Source organism: Leishmania major, chromosome 35, assembly GCF_000002725.2.
Source record: "Leishmania major strain Friedlin complete genome, chromosome 35".
Lineage (NCBI taxonomy): Eukaryota > Euglenozoa > Kinetoplastea > Trypanosomatida > Trypanosomatidae > Leishmania > Leishmania major.
In genome coordinates, this window is record NC_007284.2 from 2067750 (window position 1) to 2090474 (window position 22725).

General features: G+C 58.1%; 1 protein-coding gene across 1 annotated transcript; it reads left to right on the forward strand.

Annotated features, from left to right (window-relative positions):
- Positions 1-1170: 1170 nt before the first annotated feature.
- LMJF_35_5390 (conserved hypothetical protein) lies at positions 1171-21045 on the forward strand (the record flags this gene model as incomplete). The annotated part of the gene is made up of 1 exon (XM_003722884.1): positions 1171-21045. The coding sequence occupies one exon, from the start codon at positions 1171-1173 to the stop codon at positions 21043-21045; it is 19875 nt and encodes a 6624-aa protein (XP_003722932.1).
- Between the last annotated feature and the right edge of the window lie 1680 nt (positions 21046-22725).

Genomic DNA, 22725 nt, shown 5'->3' on the forward strand with positions numbered 1-22725 from the left:
AAGCCACACCGTCACTCCTCCAACCTCGTCCTGGAGAACAGGGGAGGACCTAGTGCCTCTACGTGCATCCTCGTGCATGAGCAGGGAGAGGCGGCGGTCGTGCTTCTTTTCTCTCACTACATGGGATTGCTGAAACGCCAAGAGATTGCCTGCCGTACAGGCCTGTTGGGGGATGGGTAGAGTGCATCGCCAGCAGAATGCAGACATGCATCGGGGGTGTATCAGGGAACCGGGCTAAGGACCTGCGACAGCGCAGTCCAGCACACTTTACCTACCTTACATAGAGAGCGCAATAGGTGGGAGATCACGCTCGGCACCACCACAACGCACCGAAAGAAAGCAAAGAGGCGGTGGATGCGCACGTTTGTTGGATTGCCGAGACGATCTGTCGTGAGCTGTGGTACACCTGTGATTATGGCTGCGTGCTTCTTTAGGCACAGCGCCAGCCCACGCCTATCTGCTCGCACCAAGAGTCCAGAACCGTATTCGAGGGCAGGCTGCAGGCTCTTGGCTTCCCCAGAAAGAGTGGGCACTAGACCCTGAGGTGCCAGGGTGAGGTGCCTACAATCTTTATACGCTTCACGTCTTAGTTACGCAGACCAAAGCGACAAGCTGTTTTCAATGCGGAGTCAGCTTCTCTGAGCAGCGGTTGCAAGTCTTTGCATCGCGCTTATAGTACTAGCAATGCAGTGTTTTGGGTCTCTTGTAGCTCTTCTCTGTGCTTCATTTTATCTGCTTCGCCTGCTCTTTGGGGCTACTATTCACCTGTTTCTCCTCATCCGCTTTTTTATCCTGCATATCAGCCCGCATATGTTGGCGCAGAGCTTTGTAGCGGACTGCACAGCTAGGCAGCTCTTTCTGTCCCTGTTCATACCTCTCGCCATATTACTATAAGTGACCCTCCCCCTCTTTGTTTGTCGATTGTCTTTGTGTGCAGTATCTGAAGCCAATCATTGGACGACAACTTCCGAAATCCGGCATCTCGTAGCGTTTGCCCAGGAAACTGTGTGCTAGCAGCATATATATATATATATATATATATATATATATATATATATATGCACGCACACGAAACTATCCGCTCACTTTTTTGCCGAAGATTGCAAGAGCTATCAAGGAAAATAGTTATCACTACTTGTTGGTGCTCACAAAAGCATTTCTACAGCCGCTATGGAGTCACAGAGCTCCGACTTCTCAGGGCTCGATGTAGATGAAGCCTTCAGCGACGACCGTCAGGATTCGCAAACACGTGTCCTCAGCGACGATCAAGACTACAGCTCCGACAGCTCAGAGCACAGCAGTACCCCGAGAACCGCACCTGCAGAGGGCTTGGCGCAGCGGTCTGCAGGCCAACGATCAGGAAGAGCTCGCGGCATCGGCGGCGAGTCTCTGCGGCCTCTCCGCGAGTCCTCGTACCCGGTAGAGTATGTTTTTGCACAAACCGCGTTAAAGGAGAAGTGCTCAGCAGAGGTTAGCACGGTAAGCGACGAGAAACGCGTGGGTCTGAAATCGCTTGGCGGGCTCGTCAAGTACAGCTCAGCTGACCTTCTCACCCGAGCGTGGTGCCTGTGCCCCTCGGAGCTGAAAAACCGTGAGCACCCGCTGTATAGTAAGCTACCAAAATGCCCTGAAGTGCTCGAAACTCGGTTTGGCGACACGGATGAGATATCCCGATTCATGTGCTCTATCGCTCTTCAGCTTGGAGAACGTTACCATCGTGTGACGCCCGTATACCTTCGATCCCTGCTCGTTCAGGCCGTCGTGCGAGACGAAATAGCAGGCGCGAATCAGAGTGTTGCAAACAGCACACCCTACGCGGACGCTCTGCTCGACCCCGCTTGGGAAGGTGAAAGCGCATGCGCTGATGAGGCAGATGATGTATCTGGGAATGAAGCGAGTGATGAAGTGCAAGAAGAGGATCTGGACGTGGAGTCCGCCATGAGCGCTTTTGATTTCAGCGTTGCGTTGGTTTTGCCAGTCGTGTCGCAAGGAATCACGTACGAGAGTCTTCACCTTCTCCACACCTTGGTTGATCGATGTCTGAGCTCCTCTACCGAGGTGGCAGTGCTGCGATCCTGGGGCGTTAGACGCATCATGCGTCTGTTGCTTCGTCACATGAACGTGCACGCCGGGCAAAGTGTGAACAAGAGATGGCTTGCGACAACGATATCATTGCTGTCGAAGATCGTTCTCTCGTCCGGCGACACAACGGTGTTTTTTTCGCTTCTGCGATGGAGTCTGCGCCACCCAGACACGATGGCGATGCTGCACATGCGCGGGATACGGGGCATTGTAGAACGCGTGGAGCAGAGAAATGCGGTTCGCGTGCGCCTGTCCATCCCGACAGCCACGCCGAAAGAGCAAACGATCTCGCTTATTCACTCTGTGGGAAGTACTCCCGCCTCTGTCACGGGCCTCTGCGTACTTACGGAGGGGGATGCTCCGCGATGCATCGTTTTCACTGAAAATCGTTCCTTCAAAGTCGCCTTAACTCCACCGTTTGAGGTGCTGTGCTGGAGCAGCACCGCCCCCGACTCGTGCCGAGGTGTGTATGTCGAAAGCGATATGTCGATCTGTGTACTTGGCGACCACGGGAAGGTCTTTGCGATCAACAAGGATACCCTGATGCTTTCCCGGACAATGTCCCCTCCGTCGCACCTTCTGGGCTCCACTCAGTTTCCTCTGTACATTGGAAATGGTGAGTACGTGTCGCCGTACTTTTTAGCCGGCGCTTCCACCGAAAGACAGGCCTGTTTTACAGGAAACGAGGTGAGTGGAGCACTCGCGCCGAGCACAATCACGCTACCGCGGACGTGCGACTCATTGAGCATTCAGTTCTACCTTTGCCCGGTCATCACGGGAACGGTAAATGAAATGACGCTGCTCCATCTCACCACAGGAACCAAGAACTGGCTGTCCGTGTCGGTCTCGCTGAATCCTCTTACCTCCACCATGGTGCTCATGTTCCGGCATGGGCAGGATGCCGTCGCTGAGATTCGAGAGTCACTGAGAGCAGAGTGGGCTCTTTGGAGCGCGTCGCTGACGTCCACCAATGACACAGCGTCGTGGAGTGTGTTCAAGAACGGCGTCCTGTGCGACACGCGCAGCCAAAGCGGCACCCTGATACAGCCCAGTGGTGCTGTTACCCCAATTTTCTTCAAGGGTCGCTTGAATGCGCACCTATCGACACTGCAGCTGTGGAGTCGTGCGCAGAGCGTTGACTGCATGCGCAACTGCGCGCTGGAGCACACACCGGAGAGCAAATCGCAATTCCTTGTGTTTTCGTTCTTGATGGATGAAGGGCTCGGGCGCTCTTTCCACAGCCCGCAGACAGGCTACGTTTGGCAAGGCACGGGGGTCATCTGGGACACCCCACCGAGGCCGTTTCCGGTAAACCGGCATTCTCCGCACAAGGTTCACTGGAGGCCTTCCGGCAACTACTACGTTGTCACCAACCACTTTGAGTACGCCATCATAGAGCCACAGGCGACGACGTGGATCGACCGCGACGGCCGTGTCGTGGAGCAGGCAGAGGGACTTCTGTCCGTGAGCGAGCGGCCTTTTTACAACATCACGGATGGTTACTTTTTCCTGTCCACTCAAGACACCGTGGGCATTCGTTCTGTGAAGTCAAGCTCACCGCCAGCGGCGTACTTGCAGCATCTGCCATCGATGGTGGTTGGCAAGCAGTTCTGCGCGCACGTCGTGGAGAGTGTCATGAGGCGCACCCCAATTACGGCCAAGCAGTACCTAGAGTACCTGGTGCACCGAACCAATCTGCACCTGCTCACCTACAGCGACGATCAAGGCAGCGGCCCCGTCCACCTTTCGTCAAGCCTGCGAGAGAACCTCTCTGTTGTCGGTCGTCTCCTCAACTTGACCGAGTACTTGGTCTCCGGCATCGAAAGCAATGCGAAGGAATGCCTGCGCCCTGAGCTGCTGCTTTGCCTTGTTGGGCGTGTGTTGAATATTTACGTAAAGCTGTTTGAGCGACAATGTCCTGGGCAGGTGGTGCGGTCGGTGGTGGACGCGCACAAGCGTCTGCAGAGCCTGAACGCGAAGGTGAAGCAGGATGAGTTTCTGCAGGAGGCTGTTAGTGTGTTTGGCGACCTTAACCAGGTCATTCTGGCCCGCTGTGTCAGCCATGATTTTCAGCTAAAGCTGATCACGGACAGCGCCAGCTTGAAGGATGTACGCCAGCTGCTGCAGCTAGAGAGCCTCTCGCAGTTTGTCGCCACCGTGATCAAGAAGGACATGAAGAAGATGTTCATGACCTTTTTGCACCGCTTGAAAGAGGAGTGCCAGGAGGAGGCCACGCTCATCTTCGACAGCAAGCCTCGCCCAATCAATGCATCGGAGGCGATGCTCAGCACCGTGCTGGGAATGCTGTCGCAGCAAGGGCACTCGCATTGGCACCTGGTCGCTGCTGCGTTGATCAGCTCTCTCTGCAAGTGGATCATTCGCTGCTTTGAGGAGCGCTACCCGTCGGACGCCGAGCGCTACGCCAACGTCGATGCCCTCAAAGAAACCTCCATCGGCATTGTCCTCTTCCCCGTCGTACACTACATGTGCGATATGCAGCTTGACTCGTCCATCGCCCCGGACGCGCTGAAGGCACTCAACGACGCGCGAAAGTGCCTGTCCCGCTACAGCCTGACGCCGAGTAAGACAGGGAAGAAGTTTGTCTCGTTTTCGGAGACGCATTACGTGGCGTCGCCGCCTCAGCTGAAAGCGCCATTCTGTGCTAGCCTCTCGTTACAGTATGCCAAGAGCATCAAGGTGGAATTCCTGGACTCCCCGGAATTGGACCGCGCCTCTAGCACGGTGACCGTCTCGCTCGTCACGAACAACTGCCTGACCTCTCTCGAGGTGCTGCACCCGGGTCAAAACGCCGTCTTCCTGGAGGGTGCGCAAGTTTCGATTGTGTACGCCGCAGAGGCCACGTTGGACTCCCCGGCCCCTGGCGTGGCACTGAACGTGCACACGGTAGTTGAGCTGGCAACGGAGAAGACGGACTGGGTGCGCGATATCTGTCTGGCACTCAGCTACATTATTATCCGGGTGACGCAGCATAACCTGCACAACACCGCGCCGTCCGGAAGCGCCATCCGCAGAAACTCCTTTCTTCGCGGTGGCCTGTCGGTCAGCGTGCAGAAGTGCAACAAGATACCGCTCTCCCTAGGGGACAAAGAGGAGTGCGCCGACCTGCATGCTCAGCTGTGCGCGGTGGCGGAAGAGACGGACCCGTCGCTCACGGCTGCATGGAGCGCCTTATATGAGAAAAATCGCATCCAGTATTCCAAGCGACTGGAGAAAATCATGCGATGGGCGAGTTGCGCGCTGGCGTGGCAGACTCTCTCGCTCCCCGCAGAGGACGAGAAGACAGTGGAGCAGCTGCTTTGCAGCAGTGTGAACGCGATCAAGCGCAAGACATTTTTGCTGCTGGAGGCACTCCAGCAAGGGCGCGAAGAGGCGATCGTAGGTCGGGCACGCTTTTTGCTCTTCAGCATAACCCCCCGTCTCTTTGGCGAGTGGCAGCTAATCGAGCATCAGCACACTGAGGAGCCGGTGACGGCGGAAGCGGATCGTGGCTCTCGCCAGCTGTCGCGACTGGCCTACTCGGTTGGAAACCGGAGCCGGGCCACCGTGACAAGCTTCCAAATGCCTACGACGCACACGCTTGACCTCTCCAGTAGCTATCACGGGTCGCTGCTGAGCACACGCAAGACGGCCTCGCGGGCGTTGGATGAGTCGCCGGTGAATATTTTCACCAAAAGTTTGAGGAGCGAAGAGGAGAGCTTGCTGAACAAGATCATCTACTACCTCATTAACGGACTTGACAAGTCGACCGAGGACATCTATAAAGATATGGTGCTCAAGACGCAGCAGGCGGTGTACCAGACGGAGGCGTACAAGCTGCAGGAGGACCTATGCAAGTCATTTGCGAAGGACCGGGAGATGCTGTCAGCCATTTTGATGACGCACTTAAAGTACCGGCTGGAGTTCTCTCAGTCCACCATCGTCGCAGCGAGTGAGCAAGGGGAGGCAGCGAGGGTGGCGAGCGTTGGCTTTGACCATCACTACACAGAGCAGATGATCGGCTGCGGTATGCTGCGGGAACTGGAGTTGCAGAAGGCGGTGTGCTCGTTTGTGCAGAGCTCGCTGCGCTCCCTCTTGCACAAACTCGACGACACTCAGGACTTCCCGTACGTGGAGGCGGTGTACATGTGCGCTACCCTGTGCCACCCCTGGGATGGTGTCGACATGTCAATCCTGCAACCGCGAGAGATCTTTGCCTTTCTCAAGAAGCTCCTCACAACCGCGTGCGAGCTGCGCCTCGAATCTTCGAGCAGCGACACCGACAGGTACTACGAGAGTCGTGGACTGTTTGACCTTGCGCACCGCTGTTTGGTCATTCCCAACGCAATGCTACAGATGTCTGTTGAGGGCGTTCACATCGTTCAAAGTGAGGTGCAGGGGCTCCATGTGGAAAACGTCAATGTGGTCTTCAGCGCGCGAACGCACTGGAAGGCACACGGCGCGAACGTCAGAATACCGGCAAAGACACGCGAGGCTGACTACTACGCGAACTACGGCATTCCAAAAGTAATCAGCGAGTTTCCGGACGTGCAGTACTACGAGGTGACGCTGGACTTTGCGCTGCATCCGAGCAACCCGGAGCTATCGATGGGGCTGAGCCTTGTACCCTTCTCGCCGCTCGACCCTGTGCGGGCAGACTACGTGCTCTCACTCGCCTCCACCGGTCGTGTCCATCGCCCGGAGAAGCAGGATTGCCAGCTGTGCAATCCGTGGAAGGTCGGCGACGTTGTCGGGTGCGGGCTCATGGCCCCATCAAACAGCGTCTTCTTCACGCTGAACGGCGAGTTTCTCGGCGTCGTGGCGGAGGTGCCCACGCTGTCCACGGTTATCCCGTTTGTCAGCGTGCGCGGCGACGACACACTCATGAAGGTGATTGTCAACTTCGGCGAAGAACAATCGTTCCGCTTCGACCTGGCATCGCTGCACTGCAGCTGCCGGCATCGCTACCTCACCCCGAGTGTGGTGTGCGATACGGTCATCATCACGACAGATTACCTCGTCACCATGTGCTACAAGGGACTGTCGCAGAGGGAAGACATCTCGGCGACGAGCGACGAAGCCATCAGCGGCCTTCTCGAGAAGGCGACAGCATTCATCAGCTCGTCAACGATGTCGCTTATGGTGAAGCTGAACGCGTGCTCGCCGGGGCAGAGCAGCCGCATCGAGCAGATCGTCGTCTTGCTCTCACGCCTTCTCCACTGCGTTTCCATCGTAGTCGAGTGTTTTCGCTACGACGCTGTCACCCGGCGCACGCACGCGACGGTTCTCCAGCTGTGCGCTGCCATCCTCACGCGGTGCCGAGACAAATGGGTCAAGGTACGCGCCTCACAGTGTCTGGCGATGCTGTGCAAAATACTGCGTCCCCAGTACCTGGTGGAGGCCTTGGAGGCGCTGCGGGGCCTCGTGTCCTTTGAGGATATTGTGCAACAGCTCGTCGACCTCGCCCGCATCAAATTCATCAAGGAGGCGGATGCACCTATGCAGCCGCCTCGCTGGGTTGGCGGCTCCACGGTTGTGAAGGGCAAAGGCACCTTCTTCGGGTCTGTTCCGCTGCCAAAGAAGGGCACGCATCTTGTTGGATTTCGCATCAAACGGCGACAGCAGCAGGTACAGGGGCCGGGGGCCCCGCTGGGCGGGTGCTACTACCTCGGACTCGCTCACGGACAGCCGTCGATTCCGAACATGGGCAACCTAATCAGCCGGAGTGACGTTTACGTGTTGCAGGACACAGATGACCAGGACCAGGTGGCGCATCTTCTTCTGCGGAGGCACTGCATCCCGCGCAACATCCACCGCCGCGTCTACGGCAACGATGAGGTGGTCTGGGTGGAGTTCAACGCGGACTACGGTGAGATCGCCTTCTATCGCGAGAACATGGTCATGATCGGCCTCGCGTTTGCGAACATTACCCAGGTTGACGACCTGTATCCGATTGCCTTTCTCTTCAATGACGATGCCTCCTGCGAAATCATCGCGCCGCCGTCCCTGACGGACGAGTCTGTCGAGCACTGGACGGAGAGCCTGCGCCGCAGCGCCGCAATCGACACGCTGCAGGAGCTTCATGTGGTCCCCGGGTTTTCCACTATAATCTCGCTCATGGTGCAACGCTCTGTCTCGCAGCTCGATTGTGGTCTGGATGCATGTCTCGTGGCGCTGGGAGTGCTGGGTGGGGAGCGAAGCTACCTCTACTGCCAACACGATACATATGGTATGGTTGTCGTGCACGCGATCGCCGAGGTTACCGGGAAGGCGGTGGTGTTTCTCGCCAGCGACGAAGACAAGCGGCTGTTTTCCGTGCAGCCACAGGGACTGAAGCCATCCTTCATTCAAACGCCACTGTACCAGAGCAACGCGCCAGACGCGCACTCATGCGCCACACTGCTGTCGAGCGAGCTGCATCGCATCCTCTACGAGGCATCCGCTGTGGCCCCGTTACTGCAAAGCGAAGAAGGAGCGCGACACAAGGTGGAGCGCCAGTACGAGGAGTCCCTCAGCAGCGCCATCGCGACAAACCTTATCGGAATTCTCACCGAGCAGCAGCTGCGGTCGTCTTCGCAGCTGGCGAGAGCCGCTTCAACCACGCCAGAGACCAGCGGCTCTGAGTTTCCGTACCACCGCTTCAACTCCAGCGTCATTTTTTCGGGCCAGTCCGTGTCGGTCGACCTGCACTGCTCCACCAAAACGCTGTACGTGCCGAACCCTTCCGTTGCTGTCACCACCGCTGAGGGCTGCTCTGTCGTGCGCGGAAATGTGCAGCTCGATCAACGCTTCACCCTCGCCGTCTCTGTTACGCAGACCTCGACAAATGACCTCATGTACGTCGGATTTACCACCACGCGCATGCGCTGGCCGGAATCGCAGGACGAGGTCGCCAGCTGGGAAGATGCCTGGGTGCTCTGCAACCGAGACTCCGTCGCCACGAACAGCGTGAACTGCTGCATGGAGCCGGGGATCATCTTTGGCGCGGCGAACAAGGTATTCCAGAGTGGCGACGTACTTCTCATGCGCGTCGATCGACATGAGAAGACCGTCGCCTTCACGCGCATAAGGAACAGTGAGCAGACCGACCTGGGCGTCTTGTTCGAGGGCATCCCCGCCGCCTGTGACCTGCGGCCGATGGTGGTGTGTGGTGAGGACTCGGTCGTAGTTTTCTCCACACTCAACTCATGTCTCTTCCCCTCGCGGCTAACGTACCCGGTGAGCAACCTCAACAATCCATCGTGTGAGCGGGTGACCTGCTGTTCCTGCTCGCGGCGGCTGATGCCGCCGTGGTACGGTAGCGAGGACAACGTGGCTCTTTGCGAGCAGTGCTTCAGCTTATGGAAGCGGCCGAAGGACATGTTCTTTGTCGTAAGCACGACGTCGCGCACGATGCCGGAATACTTGGTCTCGGATCACTGCCCCGAAGCGCTCGTGGCCGGCGATTATGTGGAGTTTGAGGAGAACACCGGCCTTCAGTGGTCGAACATTCGAAGTGTGAACTCGGAGATACTAGGGGGCGCGTGCATCGCGCTAAGTGATGAGAGTTTTGCCCTCAGCGCGGAGCTGCCGCAGTTTGGGCAGCGCCGCGTCGACGTCCGGCTCAGCCACATAGCTGGTGTCCCAGGCCACCCATTCAGCGGCTTGCACACATTCACACCAATGTGGCGAGACGGGCAGCAAATTGGCCCCACGTGCAGCCTCCGCGGCGACTGCGTGGCGGTGAGTGCGACGATGCTGCCCATGCGTACAAAGTCGTTCTTGTGCTTCCGCATTGAAAGCAACTCACGAAACACCCTCTTTTCCATGACAGAGGTCTTTGTAGGGGTGACGAACCTGGCTGATGCGCCGAGGTCGATGAGCCGCGCGGACCTGGAGCATCTGTGCGCGGCGAAGATTGTGCGCGGTACATGGTGCGACACAAGCGAGAAGGTGAGCAGCAGCGGTTACGTCAACATGCTCGTGGATTGTTTGAGCAACTCGATATTCTTCAGTTCCAGCCTCAGTGGTCTGCATGGCAAGCCGTTCGTCATCTCCGGCAGCATGTCCGCCGAGGCCGAAGAGGACAATCTTCGCCTCCTCGTGTTTTCACACGAACCTTGCATCGTGCGCTTCTCGGAGGGGCTTGTGTCCTACAACGAGTGCGTGGAGCCGAGCTTTGCGCCGCTTGCGATCGGCCTCTTTCCCGAAACAGGTGACGCCTTGTCTGTGGATACGTTCAACGAAGCGATTGTGCTGATGGACACTGTCGACCGCACCCAGGCATACACGAAAACAGAGTGGCGGTATTCCCCACAGGTGGACACGCTGGACAACGGCACACTCTTCTACATTAGCGACACGGTGACATTTTTTCACGATGGGACGACGATTCACGTGTACATACAAGGAATCGAGCTGGCGAGCCTTGAGCTTAGTGATGCACAGCGAAGCGAGCGCTTGCGTGTCGTCGCCTACCTGTCCACACGCGGCACAACAGCTACGATTGTGCCTCCTCTTTACGGTACTTCTCACCTGGGCAAGATCACGCGCGTGTGCAGCCCAGACGTGGCCGTTGTCGAATCCGTATCCGAACACGGGAAAAGAAGCACATTCGCAATCCACAAGTCTGCGGTGCGCTTCTGCGCGCTGCCGGCCGCGGCCGGTAGGGAGAAGCCAGGCCTGTGCGACGGCGACCCTGTCGCATTTAAGATCGGCGGGCTGCAGATATCCAAGCGTGGCACTGTCGCTAGCGTGCAAGGCGCCGTCGTGAATGTGTGCGAAAGCAGCGACAAGCGCAACCTCATCTCTGTCAACATCAACCAGTGCTTTCTTCTGCGAAACGAAGGCAAGCAGCAGTACAACTACGAGCTCTACCCCCTCATCTCGCCTCCGACCAGCTCCATCACGCGTGTCTTCGAGGTGGGTAAGAAGAAGTTTCGTCTGCAGAGTCGTGGATCGTACAACGGCATCATGTTCGACTGCAAGACATCGGAGACAATCGAACTGATTGGGATGTCTGTGCTGACCCGAGTCACCGGCTGCCATCAGGTGCAGACCTACTTCCGAAAGGGTTCCAGTGTCAACCACGAGCGCGACGGACGATCGTGGACGATTATCTTCGACGACATGATTGACATGACAGCTGACCATCAGTTCAGCATCCCATTTTCCCCGATTTCCGTGGAGGGCGGCACGACCTTTTCCTTCTACATCAACACGTCGCACAACTGCGGCATCGGCTTCTACTGCGAGGAGGACGGCTGCAGCGGTGAGATCAGCCAGGAGCTGGACGCAGACGGCACTCTCTCTGTGTACCTGGGGCGGAAGAGCGGAAGCAGTGATCCGTTCACGGAGTTCAGTATGTCACCGCGAGGGTTCTGCGGCACTATTCAGTACAAGCAGAATCACGGCTTCACCTTGCCGTCGATTGAGGGTAAGCTCTTCTCCAGACCGTCTATGGACGCGAACTTCTGCCACTGCAGCGAATCGCTTCGCCTCATCTGCCGCCCGCCAACAACGTCGAAGGACACTGTCGTCACGTTCCGAGTGCGGGTTTTCTCGCTGGCAGTGCGCATCATCTCGTTCACGATGCCGGTACTGCTGCTCAACCCATCGGCGCGCGCTCCTCAGGGCCTTTCGCACTGCTCCATCTCCATGTTCTACACGCCGGAAGACCGCCTCGAGAGGCAGTGGATTTGGAACTCACGGTTCTTGGTACAGGGCGACACTTCTGAGGCTGTGCTGAGCCCGGCGAGCCTGTCTTTGGAGCAAGGCACATACATGTTCCAGGTGCTGCTGAAGAACATCGAGAGCGAGGGCGTAGGCGCGCCGCCGCACCTGTGCCTACTAAGCAGCAGCGATCCCTTGTACGAGCGCAAGAACAGCCTTATTGCGGTAAGCGGGTTTTTTGGCGATGTGACGTGCGAGGCGAACAGGCCTGTACTGGAGGGTGAGCAACACACAATGATCCCCGGTGCCCATCTCAATCAAAACAACTCGGCGTCCTACAATGGTATCATGTTTGACCTGCGCAGTAAGAAGGAGATAACGCTGGAGCAAGTCTTCTGCATCTCGCAGACCACGTCAGACTGCGTTACCGTGCGGATCTTTTGGAGGGAGGGAAGCATGGAGGGGGCGGAGAGGGCGCCGCACCAGTGGCGCGAGGTGATAACCAAGGAGGTGTCAGTGGTGGATAAACATCCCTTCTCAGTTGGCCCGCTGATGTTGCGCATGCGCGCCAACCAGGTCTACTCGATTTACATCAACACGTCGTCGAGCTGCGGCGTTCGCTTCTATAACAGCAGCGACGGCCACGTCGGAGACATCCGCGACGAGTTCGACAGTGACGGCATCTTATCCGTGTACGTTGGCCGGAAAAGCGAGTCGTCGTCCCCTTTCGTTGAGCTGCCACTCGAACCACGCGCTTTTCGTGGACGGATCACGTACCGCACGTACGCCCCACATAATGCAGACGCGATGGAGTATGCCACACTCCCGTACGTCCGCGGCTTTCTTGTTACTCGAATGCTGGTGGCTCTGATGTCGTACGTCGAGCTGTCTGACGTTGGCCACTCTGGCAACTTCTCCTATGAGCAGCTGCTCAAGACCACTTCGCTGCTCGCCACTTCACCGATGGATTCGCTGGCAGATTTGATGGGTGCTGAGAACATGCTTGCATCCCTCATCCGGGACTCGGGCGAGGTGCGCAACATCAATGTCACGATCCCAATCGCGGGAGGCCACTGCAACCTCCTGGCGCCACTAGCGAAGGGTGACATCGCGCTGCTGACCGACCTGCAGAGCGCCGAGTCGAACGCGCTTGTTCAGCTGCAGTCTGGCGTGCGGCCCGACGGAATGGCTCTCGTGCGACACCGGGACGCATCCGTACCATTCCGAGTACCTGCGAAGCGACTCGTGCCCATCACGAAGTGCGTCATGTGCGGTTGGATGTACGCCCAGGGGGTGTGCGCCGCATGCAACGCCGAGCACATGCCCATCGTCTCCGAGGAGGCGAGAGCGGTTGAGATTGTCGCGAACGGGCTGCAGCAGACACGGTCGGGGCTAAGTATTCAGGAGACGATGGAGGCAGCGGTGGCTGCAGTGCATAGCGCCTGGGGCAGGAACGGGATGGTGATGCCGGCTGATGCGGCATCAAAGGACAGGCTGGAGGTCCAGGCGTCTGTGGCATCGAGCGGCGTCGGGTTCTCGATTCCTGTTGCACTTCTGCTCAGTGAGGAGGAGTGCAGCGAGGCCGGGGGCTTCCTGTGCCCGTTTGTGTTTCACCCCGCTGTCGGCGCGGCAGTCGCGCTACGCCTTTCTACGACGAACGAGGTGTTTTCCGTGCAGTTTGTCACCAGCGGCGCTGCTTCGGCAATCACGGAACCGACCGAGGAGGCTCCAGCCCACTTTTTTTGCCTGCACCTTTGGGGGGGCGATGGCGAGGTTCGACACCAACTCACCGAGGATCCTGTTCGGTTTGTCGTCTGCCGCGGTGGAGAGTCGAGCGTTCCACTGGTGGAAAACGTTCACGCCGGCTACGCTGCTAGCTTGCAGCGCCACGGGTTCGTGACGCTCTTTCTCGAGATAGAGGCGTGTTCGCCGCTCCCACTGACGGCGCCAGTGCTGGAGAAGGCGGACTGCTGGATGTGGGAGAAGAACACCGTTGAGGCGCAGCTGTGTTCCACCAGCGCCACGTATTTGGCGCGGCTGTTCTCCTCTGTGAAGGGTGAGTCGGACTGGCCGCACTATTCCGCCTTTATGGTGACGGCGAAAGGCAAAGAGACCATGATTTTTCTTGAGCTTCACGTCGCCGAGGTCCAGAGACGCACCGTCTCCTCGTCTGGGATGATGGTGTACTCGGCGCCGTCTCCGCTGCTCGTTCGGATCCGCAAGCCCTTTAACGTGCAGAGCGACGAGGTGCTCACGCTGCGTGTGACGACGGAGGGTGACTTTTTTATTTACGACACGAACGACATTGTGCGGTGCAGCATTTCGAAGGAAGAACTCTACGGCGGCAAGCATCAGCGGCAGCTGCACAGGATCGGCTTTGTGAGCGTCGATCCGGATAGTGTGACGGCGCTTCTTTACGTTCCGGAAAAAACGCGGCGCAACCCCCGTGCCGCCATTGCGTCCGATCCCAAGACAACTCTCTCCTCCTCGTCGCTGCTTCCCAAGACATACTCACCTACCTGGGTGAAGCTGGATGCCAGCCGCATCACCGTGAGTCACAACGGCCTGACCGCGAGCTCCGTGAACGAGCTCGGCGGCGGCGACGCCGTGATGGGGACGCCGCTGCCGGCGACGGGTGTGTGGTCCTTCGTCGTGCACCTTCACCGCAAGGACTCCCAGCCAGGGACGCCGCTCGGCTCCGGTTTTTTTGCCGGGGTCGCTCTCTCCGACTTTGCTCAGTTTGCTCCAGAGTACTCCGCAATCAAGACGTACGTGGGGTCGGTATGGGTGGTGCAGGACGTCCAGGACGAGGATTCGATGCCGAATCAGGAGCCGCTGCCTCCTCTGATGCGCGGCTCCTACGGCCAAGGAGTGCTGTTTGTTGACAGCACCAAGCTGTTGTTCATAGTCGACCGAAGCAACGGCACGCTTTCCATCTCGCGCGACAACGAGTCGCCACAGGTGGTGTTTCAAGGCATACCGAACGGCGCGTCCGTGTCGCCCTTTGTCCGTCTCGACCATCCCAACTCATCTGCGACGCTTGCGCGCTTCTCTAGCGCGGTGGAGTACACACGACTGCACCAGCCGTCGCTGGAGAAGGTCCTCGGGCTGCAGCCCATCACGCCGTCTCTTGTACGCCGCTACCCACTTTTCATGGCGACGCAGACGTTCCCGTTCATCTCAGAGCTGGTGCGCAAGCTCCCCACTCGTCTCGCCGGGGTATTGGAGCAATGTTGGGGCGAGCAGATAGCACGGTCTCGTTTCGAGTACCGTGTAGCGCAGGCGTTGGAGGAGCTTGCGGGGCTGGGCGCTTTTGCCCGCTCGTCGCCTGAGGTGAACAACGCCAAAGTAGATGACATTGTCGACTACCTTTCCAGATCGTCTCGGAGGGAGGTGGTGGTGTTTCCCGCTCGCACGAGCGACACAGCTGCACAGACGTCGCCACTGGACGACAGCACTGGTGTGCACGTGCGGTTGCCGCCAACGTACGAGCTTGTGGGACGTGTGGAGGCGACAAATATGGTGCGCGTGCTTCACTTTGATCGTGAGTTCGGTGCGGTTGAACGCACGCTGCATCTCTTCTTTCTTGACGACGCGACGCTAAACCTTCACAGCACAAACGACGTCTTGCCGCACCTATCGGTGATGCGCCAGCACGAAATCCTACCAGCGCTGAACAGAGCAGAAGCTGTGGCTATTATGGCCGACGGATGGTTTGATTGCTCGCTGGCGGACTATGACGCAGTGCTTAGCGTAAAGGAGGAGGAGGAGATCGCCTCCTCGCTGGTCTACGCGTTGGAGCACTGGCACCTGCACCAGCTTCCACATGGCCACGTCCACCCGAGAAACGTCTACTTGCGTGTCGCTCATGGGCAGGTGGTACAGTGCTGCCTGTGGAACGTGCATCAGCTGTCGCCGAAGAGCAAGTACGCCTCGCACGATCTGCGCGACTCTGGTGTCCGCTCCTTGTTTGGTGACCGGTGGGCCTGCTGGCAAATCTTGCACTCTTTCCAGCACCTTCTCGCGCACGACCCCCGTGTCGCGGAGTGCGTCGAATTGATGGTGGACGAGGCCACGAGCATATCGCGCGCGCTGCAGCTGAGTGTGGCATTTCAGGGCAGCTTCCGCGACAGCAGCGAGGGCCTGACATTTTCTCTGCGCACGGGCTCGCGGCTGCGCGGTGGCTCTGGGTCGTACAACGGCATCATGTTCGACGTCGTCGCGAAGAACAATACCGTTTGCATTACGAAGCTGTCCTTCATACCAGACGCCAACACGGTCGCGACGGTGCGGCTCTACGCACGCATTGGGAGCTTTATGGGCTTCGAACGCGATGCCGAAGCGTGGACAAAGCTTTTTGAGGAGGAGATGGCCTTGAAGGACACGTGGGAGGTGACGCTGGAAAACTTCGAGCCTATCACAGTGCCAGGTGGCGCGCGGGTTGGCATCTTCCTCCACACGACGAGCGGCAGCGGTGTGCTCTTCTTCTCCGAGAACGAAGGACTGCAAGGCAAAACCGGAGACGTGGAGGAGGAGAATGACGACATTGGCATTACGATCGGCAAGAAGAGCGAGAGCGCCAATCCTTTTGTCGCGGTGCAAAGTCAGAAGCGATTGCTGAAGGGCAGCATCACCTACACAGTCCTCATGCGATCAAACGGACCGCGCAGCCGCCTCGTCTCCTGCTGTGAGCCCGTCCTCGGCGACAGCAAGGGAGAGGAGCAGGTCGAGCTTCGTTTGGTGCAAGTCCGCAGTGCGGCGAGAAAAGGCGAATGGGATCCGCAGGCTCCGGGCGGCGAGTGCGCTCCCAGCGGTGCTCAACCCGGGCTCACCGCCACTGAGCCGCCGGCGTCGTCGGGGTACTGCCTTCAGGTCCTTAGTGCACCAAACACTCAGCGCGGTGGGTGTGACAGGGATAATGTACTGACACTTGTGGCGCCGAGCCAGTTTGTGTGGTGCCGCACGCCCGACGTGGTCTCCGTCCGGCCGGGACTGCTGCGAGAGGTGACTGCTCCCCTTGTTCGCTTCCTTGCCGCCGAGGGCCTGCGCAGACGTCGCACACTACTGCGCCAGCACAATCTCCGCAGCCGCGTGTTCCCGTGCCGCCCATTGCATTTTCTTCCCCTTCTTACCCATAACACGGAGGCCGGAGCGCCATCTTCGATCTTCAGTGTGACGCACCCGGTTCTCAGTGGTGGTAGCGTGCTCATCTCGGAGCCCATATCGTCCTCTTGCACCCTATCGCTGTGGCAGAGGACCGCTGGGGCGGTGATGCTGCTTGTTATGGATCATATCCCGACGACGGATGAGGTGACTCGGCGGGCGACGGCATCATCGTCCGACTCGCTGGTTGGCGCGCGCAGCTGTGGCGGATTTGTGCACGTCGATGACGCGCTTCGATACGTGACGTCGTCTCGAGATCGCGTACATCTGCGGCTCAAAGCATCCTTGTCGTGCTGCCCCGTCTTTGTTGTGGCGCGGCTTCGAAACGCCGGACACCGCGACTCGCAGCTCTTCGCCTACAGCAGTGCCATAGACCACGATCTCTTCACCCCCGCAGCGGAGGGATGCTTCTTCATGACCGACCGCAAAGCCACCCCACCCCACGACAAGGCCGCTGTCGCGACCACTTGGCACGCCTGCGGCGGGTTCATCGCGCTGGAGGGGCGCGACGACGGTGGTGCTTGTGCAGAGTCTCTAGTTCGGCTCGAGTCGCTTGTCTCCAGCAGAGGTGAGGTGCGCTTTGTCTGCCTGCCTCGGTGCACCGAAGAGAGCGAAAGGGTTGTGCAGGAGGTAAAAACCGGCGAGGCTCCGCGGAACGTTGCTGTGCAGCATGTCATTCCGCCAGCGTCGCTCCTGATTGAGCTGCGCGAGCAGGTAAAGTGGAAGTCGGTGCGGCACCTAGTTGAGTTTACGTGCCTATCCTCGTCCCTTGCACTGTGCGGCGCGTGCGGAGCATGGCAGGTGGCGGGGGGCATCAACTGCAGCGCGGTGGTGTCGTCGCCGCGCTTCACCACCGCCGAGCGGCATCGTGTGCACTTGCGGCTGCAGTTTCCTCGCCGCATGCCGATGGACCTGCAGCTCGACTGCAAGAGCGGCTCGGCGAGCCCGATTCGGCTGCTGCACGGCTCCTACAAATCCTTGCGCAGCCGTCTATTCGACCCCGCGGTGCGAGAGGTGTTTGTTTGGATCGACATCAACCTGCAGACGCGCGAAGTTGTCGTGCTTAGCAGTGACGGAACCGTCTACCACCCTTTCATTGAGGAAAGCGTGCTTTCGTCTGACGTCCAGCTGGGTTTTGTGTCGCACGCGCCAGGATCGGAGTTGGATGTGCTGGAGTGGAGGGTCTGCTCCTCTCAAATCCGTGGTGAGATGACTGCGTCCGTGTTCAAAAGAGTGCTGGAGGACACATCTCTGGCAGAGCTTTCAGCGAACACATCCCTGACGGTCGGCACCGTGTGCCGCCACTCGGCCCGCGGTGCGTTTTCATCCAACCACGAGGTGAACCTCTCCCCAGAGAAGCAGATGGGAGTTCTTATGGTGAAGTACGCGAGAATGCTGCTCGAGAAAACGCTTCTGTCTCAGGAAAAGGCACGGGCAGCTGCACAGCCGCAGTTTCTCCGACTTCTCTCGCTCACGGCGTTGCGCAAGCACCCGGACATTGCCCGCATCCTGGATGGCGAGATCAAGCAAGGCTCTTTCCGCCTTGTCTCTCAGTGTGTGGCGCAATTGTCAGCGCCGTTCCTGATGCAGCTGTCGGCAGAGGCGGATGCTAGCATTAATGTCATCGCGTCTCTGATGCGCAATGACGTTTTCCGCCGCACAATTCTGAACGCGTTCGGAAGCTCGCTTATTCTCATTCTGCTGAGGGCTGCAACGGTGTACACGCGGTCGACACGGCACACGGCGCTCCACTGCGTGCAGGAGCTGTTGGCGGACGGGCGCGTGCCGCTTCCATCTCACCACGTGCTCTCCGCGCACCTCCGGCCGCTGACGGACATGATGGCATCTCTGTGCCGGAGAGAGCGGATGGGCTCGGCAGTGGTGCAAACCGGTGTGACACTCATCGCCGACCTGATCGAGCGCTACCAGCGTGAGCGGCCGGAGCACTCGTACCGAGATGTTCCCACAGAGATACCGTACAAGCTGGTCTGCTGCGCCCGCGAGATCGTGCGCGCGATCACTCATGTCCCGCCACTGCCCTTTCCTTCGGCAATGGTGGCAGAGGTGAGCTCGCCGCACACGATGCGGTGCGAGGTCATCAAGCGCGTCATCGACACCGAAGATAGGACCCGCGCGATCGGCGTCTTCAGGGAGGAGGGCCGGCACCCGGATAGCAGTATGTCCTTTACGGTAAGGGTGAACGGCAACCGGCGTGGCTCCGTCGTGGTTGGCTGGAACTCGGCGACGCCGCGGCAGCAGCAGGATGAATCCCTGCCGTGCTTTGGCTACTTCGTAGATGGGCGCACCGGGGCGGTGTTTCTGTGCTATAACCACACCAAGTCTATGAAAGGTCTAGCCCTCCGCGTCAACGCTGGTGACGAGCTGATAACGAGCGCCAACTACAGGGACCACAAGATCACCTTTGAGCTCAAGCGTGCCGGCATTACAGTAGGGGAGACGAAGTTTGACACAGAGCGGGAAGTCATTGGGTTACCTTTCTTCTGCGCCGAGTACTGTGATGACGCCACAGTGGACCTCAAGTCATTTCATCCAGGGCCGCAGACGCTCTCTGTATCCCGCCTCTACGAGCAGATTCTCCGGGCCCCGTACGAGCAAGACCAGACGCCGGCGCAGTCGTATGAGTTTTACGCGGAGCTGAACCTGTTTGCGCAGACTGTCCTGAACGTGCACAGCAGCTCCGACATCATCTCGCGCGTCGTGAGCGAGACGACTGTGGCGAGTCACGAGCTGGCCAGCTTCACGCAGGTGTCATCGGTGCTGAATGCCGGCGCCTTCGCCGACAGGGTGTCACTTGCCCCACTCACGCCGTATCTTGTGCGCCTAACGAAGCTAGACGAGCTGACGGCCGAGTTTGCTCCGCTCATCAACCTGCGCCGACGCACGGAGCTATTCGACATATTCGGTGTCCTCAAGAACCTCTGCTCCCGGGAGACGGAGGAGCAGATTCAGACGCGTATCATGGCACCGTTCCAGAACATGCAGGGCAAGAAGGTCTCTGTGACAATCCACGCCATGCAGGCACAGCCCACGAGCTCCACCGGCCCATTTCAGACACTGATGCGCTCGGTGTTTGGGCAGCTCTATCTGCAGCTGCAGCAGGCCACCATCGACATCTTTTATATGTCGCCCATCTTCACTGTGAAGCTCGCCGGTTTCGGCTCCACCGACGCCGGTGGCCCTTACCGTGATGTCTTATCTCAGCTCGCCACGGAGATCATGACGACGCACCCCAACAAGCAGTGCCAGCTGAACCCGCTCTTCGTGAACTGCGGGCGCGGCGACGTGACTTCGATTATGCCAAATGTTGCCCTGATCAAGAGCGCGCAGATACCCCTCATGCTGGAGTTTTTCGGGAGGCTGCTCGCGTCGCTTTTTCTCACACAAGATGTCTTGGCAGTGGAGCTGCCTCCTCTCTTCTGGAAGCTGTTGCTGGGCGAGGAGGCCACCATCAAGGACCTGGCCGCGTTCGACGCGGACATCGCGAAGCTCCTCCAGCCGGAGGAGCTGATGATGCGCACCCACGAGGAACTGGAGGAGCGCTTCCCTGGTATCACAGCAGTGTGGAAGGCCATCGTGGATGACAACCAGCAGTTCCTCCTCGACGAGAATCTGCCACCAGAGACTCTGGACGGTGCTTGCCTGCTTTCTCGCCGCATCATGGTGAGCGAAATCCACCGCTTTGAGGAGGCGATCGGCTACATCCAACAAGGCTTTGACCAAGTCCTCCCACTGTACACCTTGCACGCCTATCGGTGGCAGAAGGTGGAGCTACTCATCTGCGGCACTCCGAAGCTCACCTTTGCAGACTTCTACAACAAGTGCGATATCCAGCTTTCTACCACCGATGCCAACATGTTTTTATCCGTCCTCGAAGACATGACGGACGAGGATCGCACCTTGCTCCTTCGCTTCACCACGGGCCAGTCGCGCCTTCCACTCAAAACAAAGATCAAGGTGACCCACAACGGAACCAAGGATACACTTCCAACGAGCAGCACCTGCTTTTTTGCTCTTCGCTTGCCCTCCTACTCATCTGCGGAAAAGATGAAAGAGCGTCTCTTGTACGCTGTACGACAGTGCAAGGCAATCGACGCGGACGCTCAGGCACGCGAACATCTCATCATTGATTGAAGTGCTGCGGCTATTTTTTTTTTTGTATCTGCGCGATTGCTTTCGTCGTCGTCTTTTATGTTCATGCTGTTCTTCATGTGGACACCCGCATTTTTTCCTTCGATGCGCGCTGCCGCGACGTTGTGCTGTCGACGTTGTGCGTGTAGCACATGAGAACTTTTTTCGAAGTTCATATTGCTTCTTTGGCGGTGAGCATTTTTCCATTTTTTTTGTCGCTGCAATTGACGTGTGAGTACAATACTTCGCGGTGTTTCATCGTTTTCCTGTCCTCTTTTTCTTCTCTTATCCATTCCTGTGCTTGTCCAACATTCTGTATTTTCTGTTCGATGGAAGCTGCCTTGCTCGCGTCGGCTTCCCTGTGTCTTCTTTTTGTGCGCGCCTGTCTCTTGCTTGGCCTCTTTGCTGTACTGTGATGCCCTTGACAAGTGCCTCCACTGCTGGATACTGCCGACAACGGGCTCTGCGTCTTTGTTGGTGTGCGTGAATCACCACAAAATGAAGCAAAGCGCATGGAAGCGTAGCGTATTCGTCGCTGGCGACGAAACATGGTTGAACTGCGACGATTGTGGCACGTTGTGCCTGCAAGCTGCATCCGCGCTTCTTGCGGAGATGAGAGCTTACCCTTGCAGGGGTTCAGCAGCCTATCCGACAGCAAGGGAGCGACTCTTTTCGTGCTGGTGGCTGATCCACTCTTCGCTTCTGTCGACATCTTTGTCTCGGCACAGCACATGGGGAGAGGAGGAGGCTATGTGCTTGTCTGCAATGACATGCTGTTGATCCCGATGCGCACTCTCTCCCTTTTATCTCGTATGCTATTTTTCTTCTGGCACCCACCTTGATTTCTCGACACCGAGAATGCGTTCCGTCTCTTTACGCCTTGTCCCGTATTCTCTCTCCTTGTCCCTTTCTCCCACACTTTTTAGTCTACACCACACCCGAACGCAACCAATTCCATCTTGGAGCTCATGGTGAGAATAAACCCCTTTTCCATCGTAGAGGAGGCCTTTGCTCCATCGCAGGATGTTGTGAACCCCTTTTCCTGACACCTTCCTGGGGGTGCTTATAGCGAGGATCCGTTCCACCCCCACCAACTCACTGGCAAGGCTTGTCCCCAAGCCCCTTGATGAAAAAATATAACCATCTTTCCGCTCTTTCACATCTTTTTCAGCATGCACACTACTCTTCGGAAGCCCATCATCCTTCGCCACCGGTGCGCATATCTCGACATGGGCGGTGCCTGCATCGAGGGCGCTGTTCTTGTTGCACCCGAAGTGGACTTGATTGCTAAGAGGCTCCTGCTCGCTACATCCACGGACAACAGAACCTTGTGCCCGAGTCCAATTCTCGTGAACAAGAGCGCTCATGAGTCAGCGCACCTCCCACCATCCAAAACAGCGCATGCGTGCCGATGTACTTTTTTAGGGTACGTGTACGTGTACGGGTTAGGGTATTTATCTCCACTGATTCCTTGCACAGCGACACCCTCTCCAACTGGACGGGTGCGTGACGGTGTACTACTGTACTGGTGTACGCGTGTACTGGTTAGGGTTAGGGTTAGGGTTAGGGTTAGGGTTAGGGTTAGGGTTTATATCTCCACTGATTCCTTGCACAGCGACACCCTCTCCACCTGGACGGGTGCGTGACGGTGTACTACTGTACTGGTGTACGCGTGTACTGGTA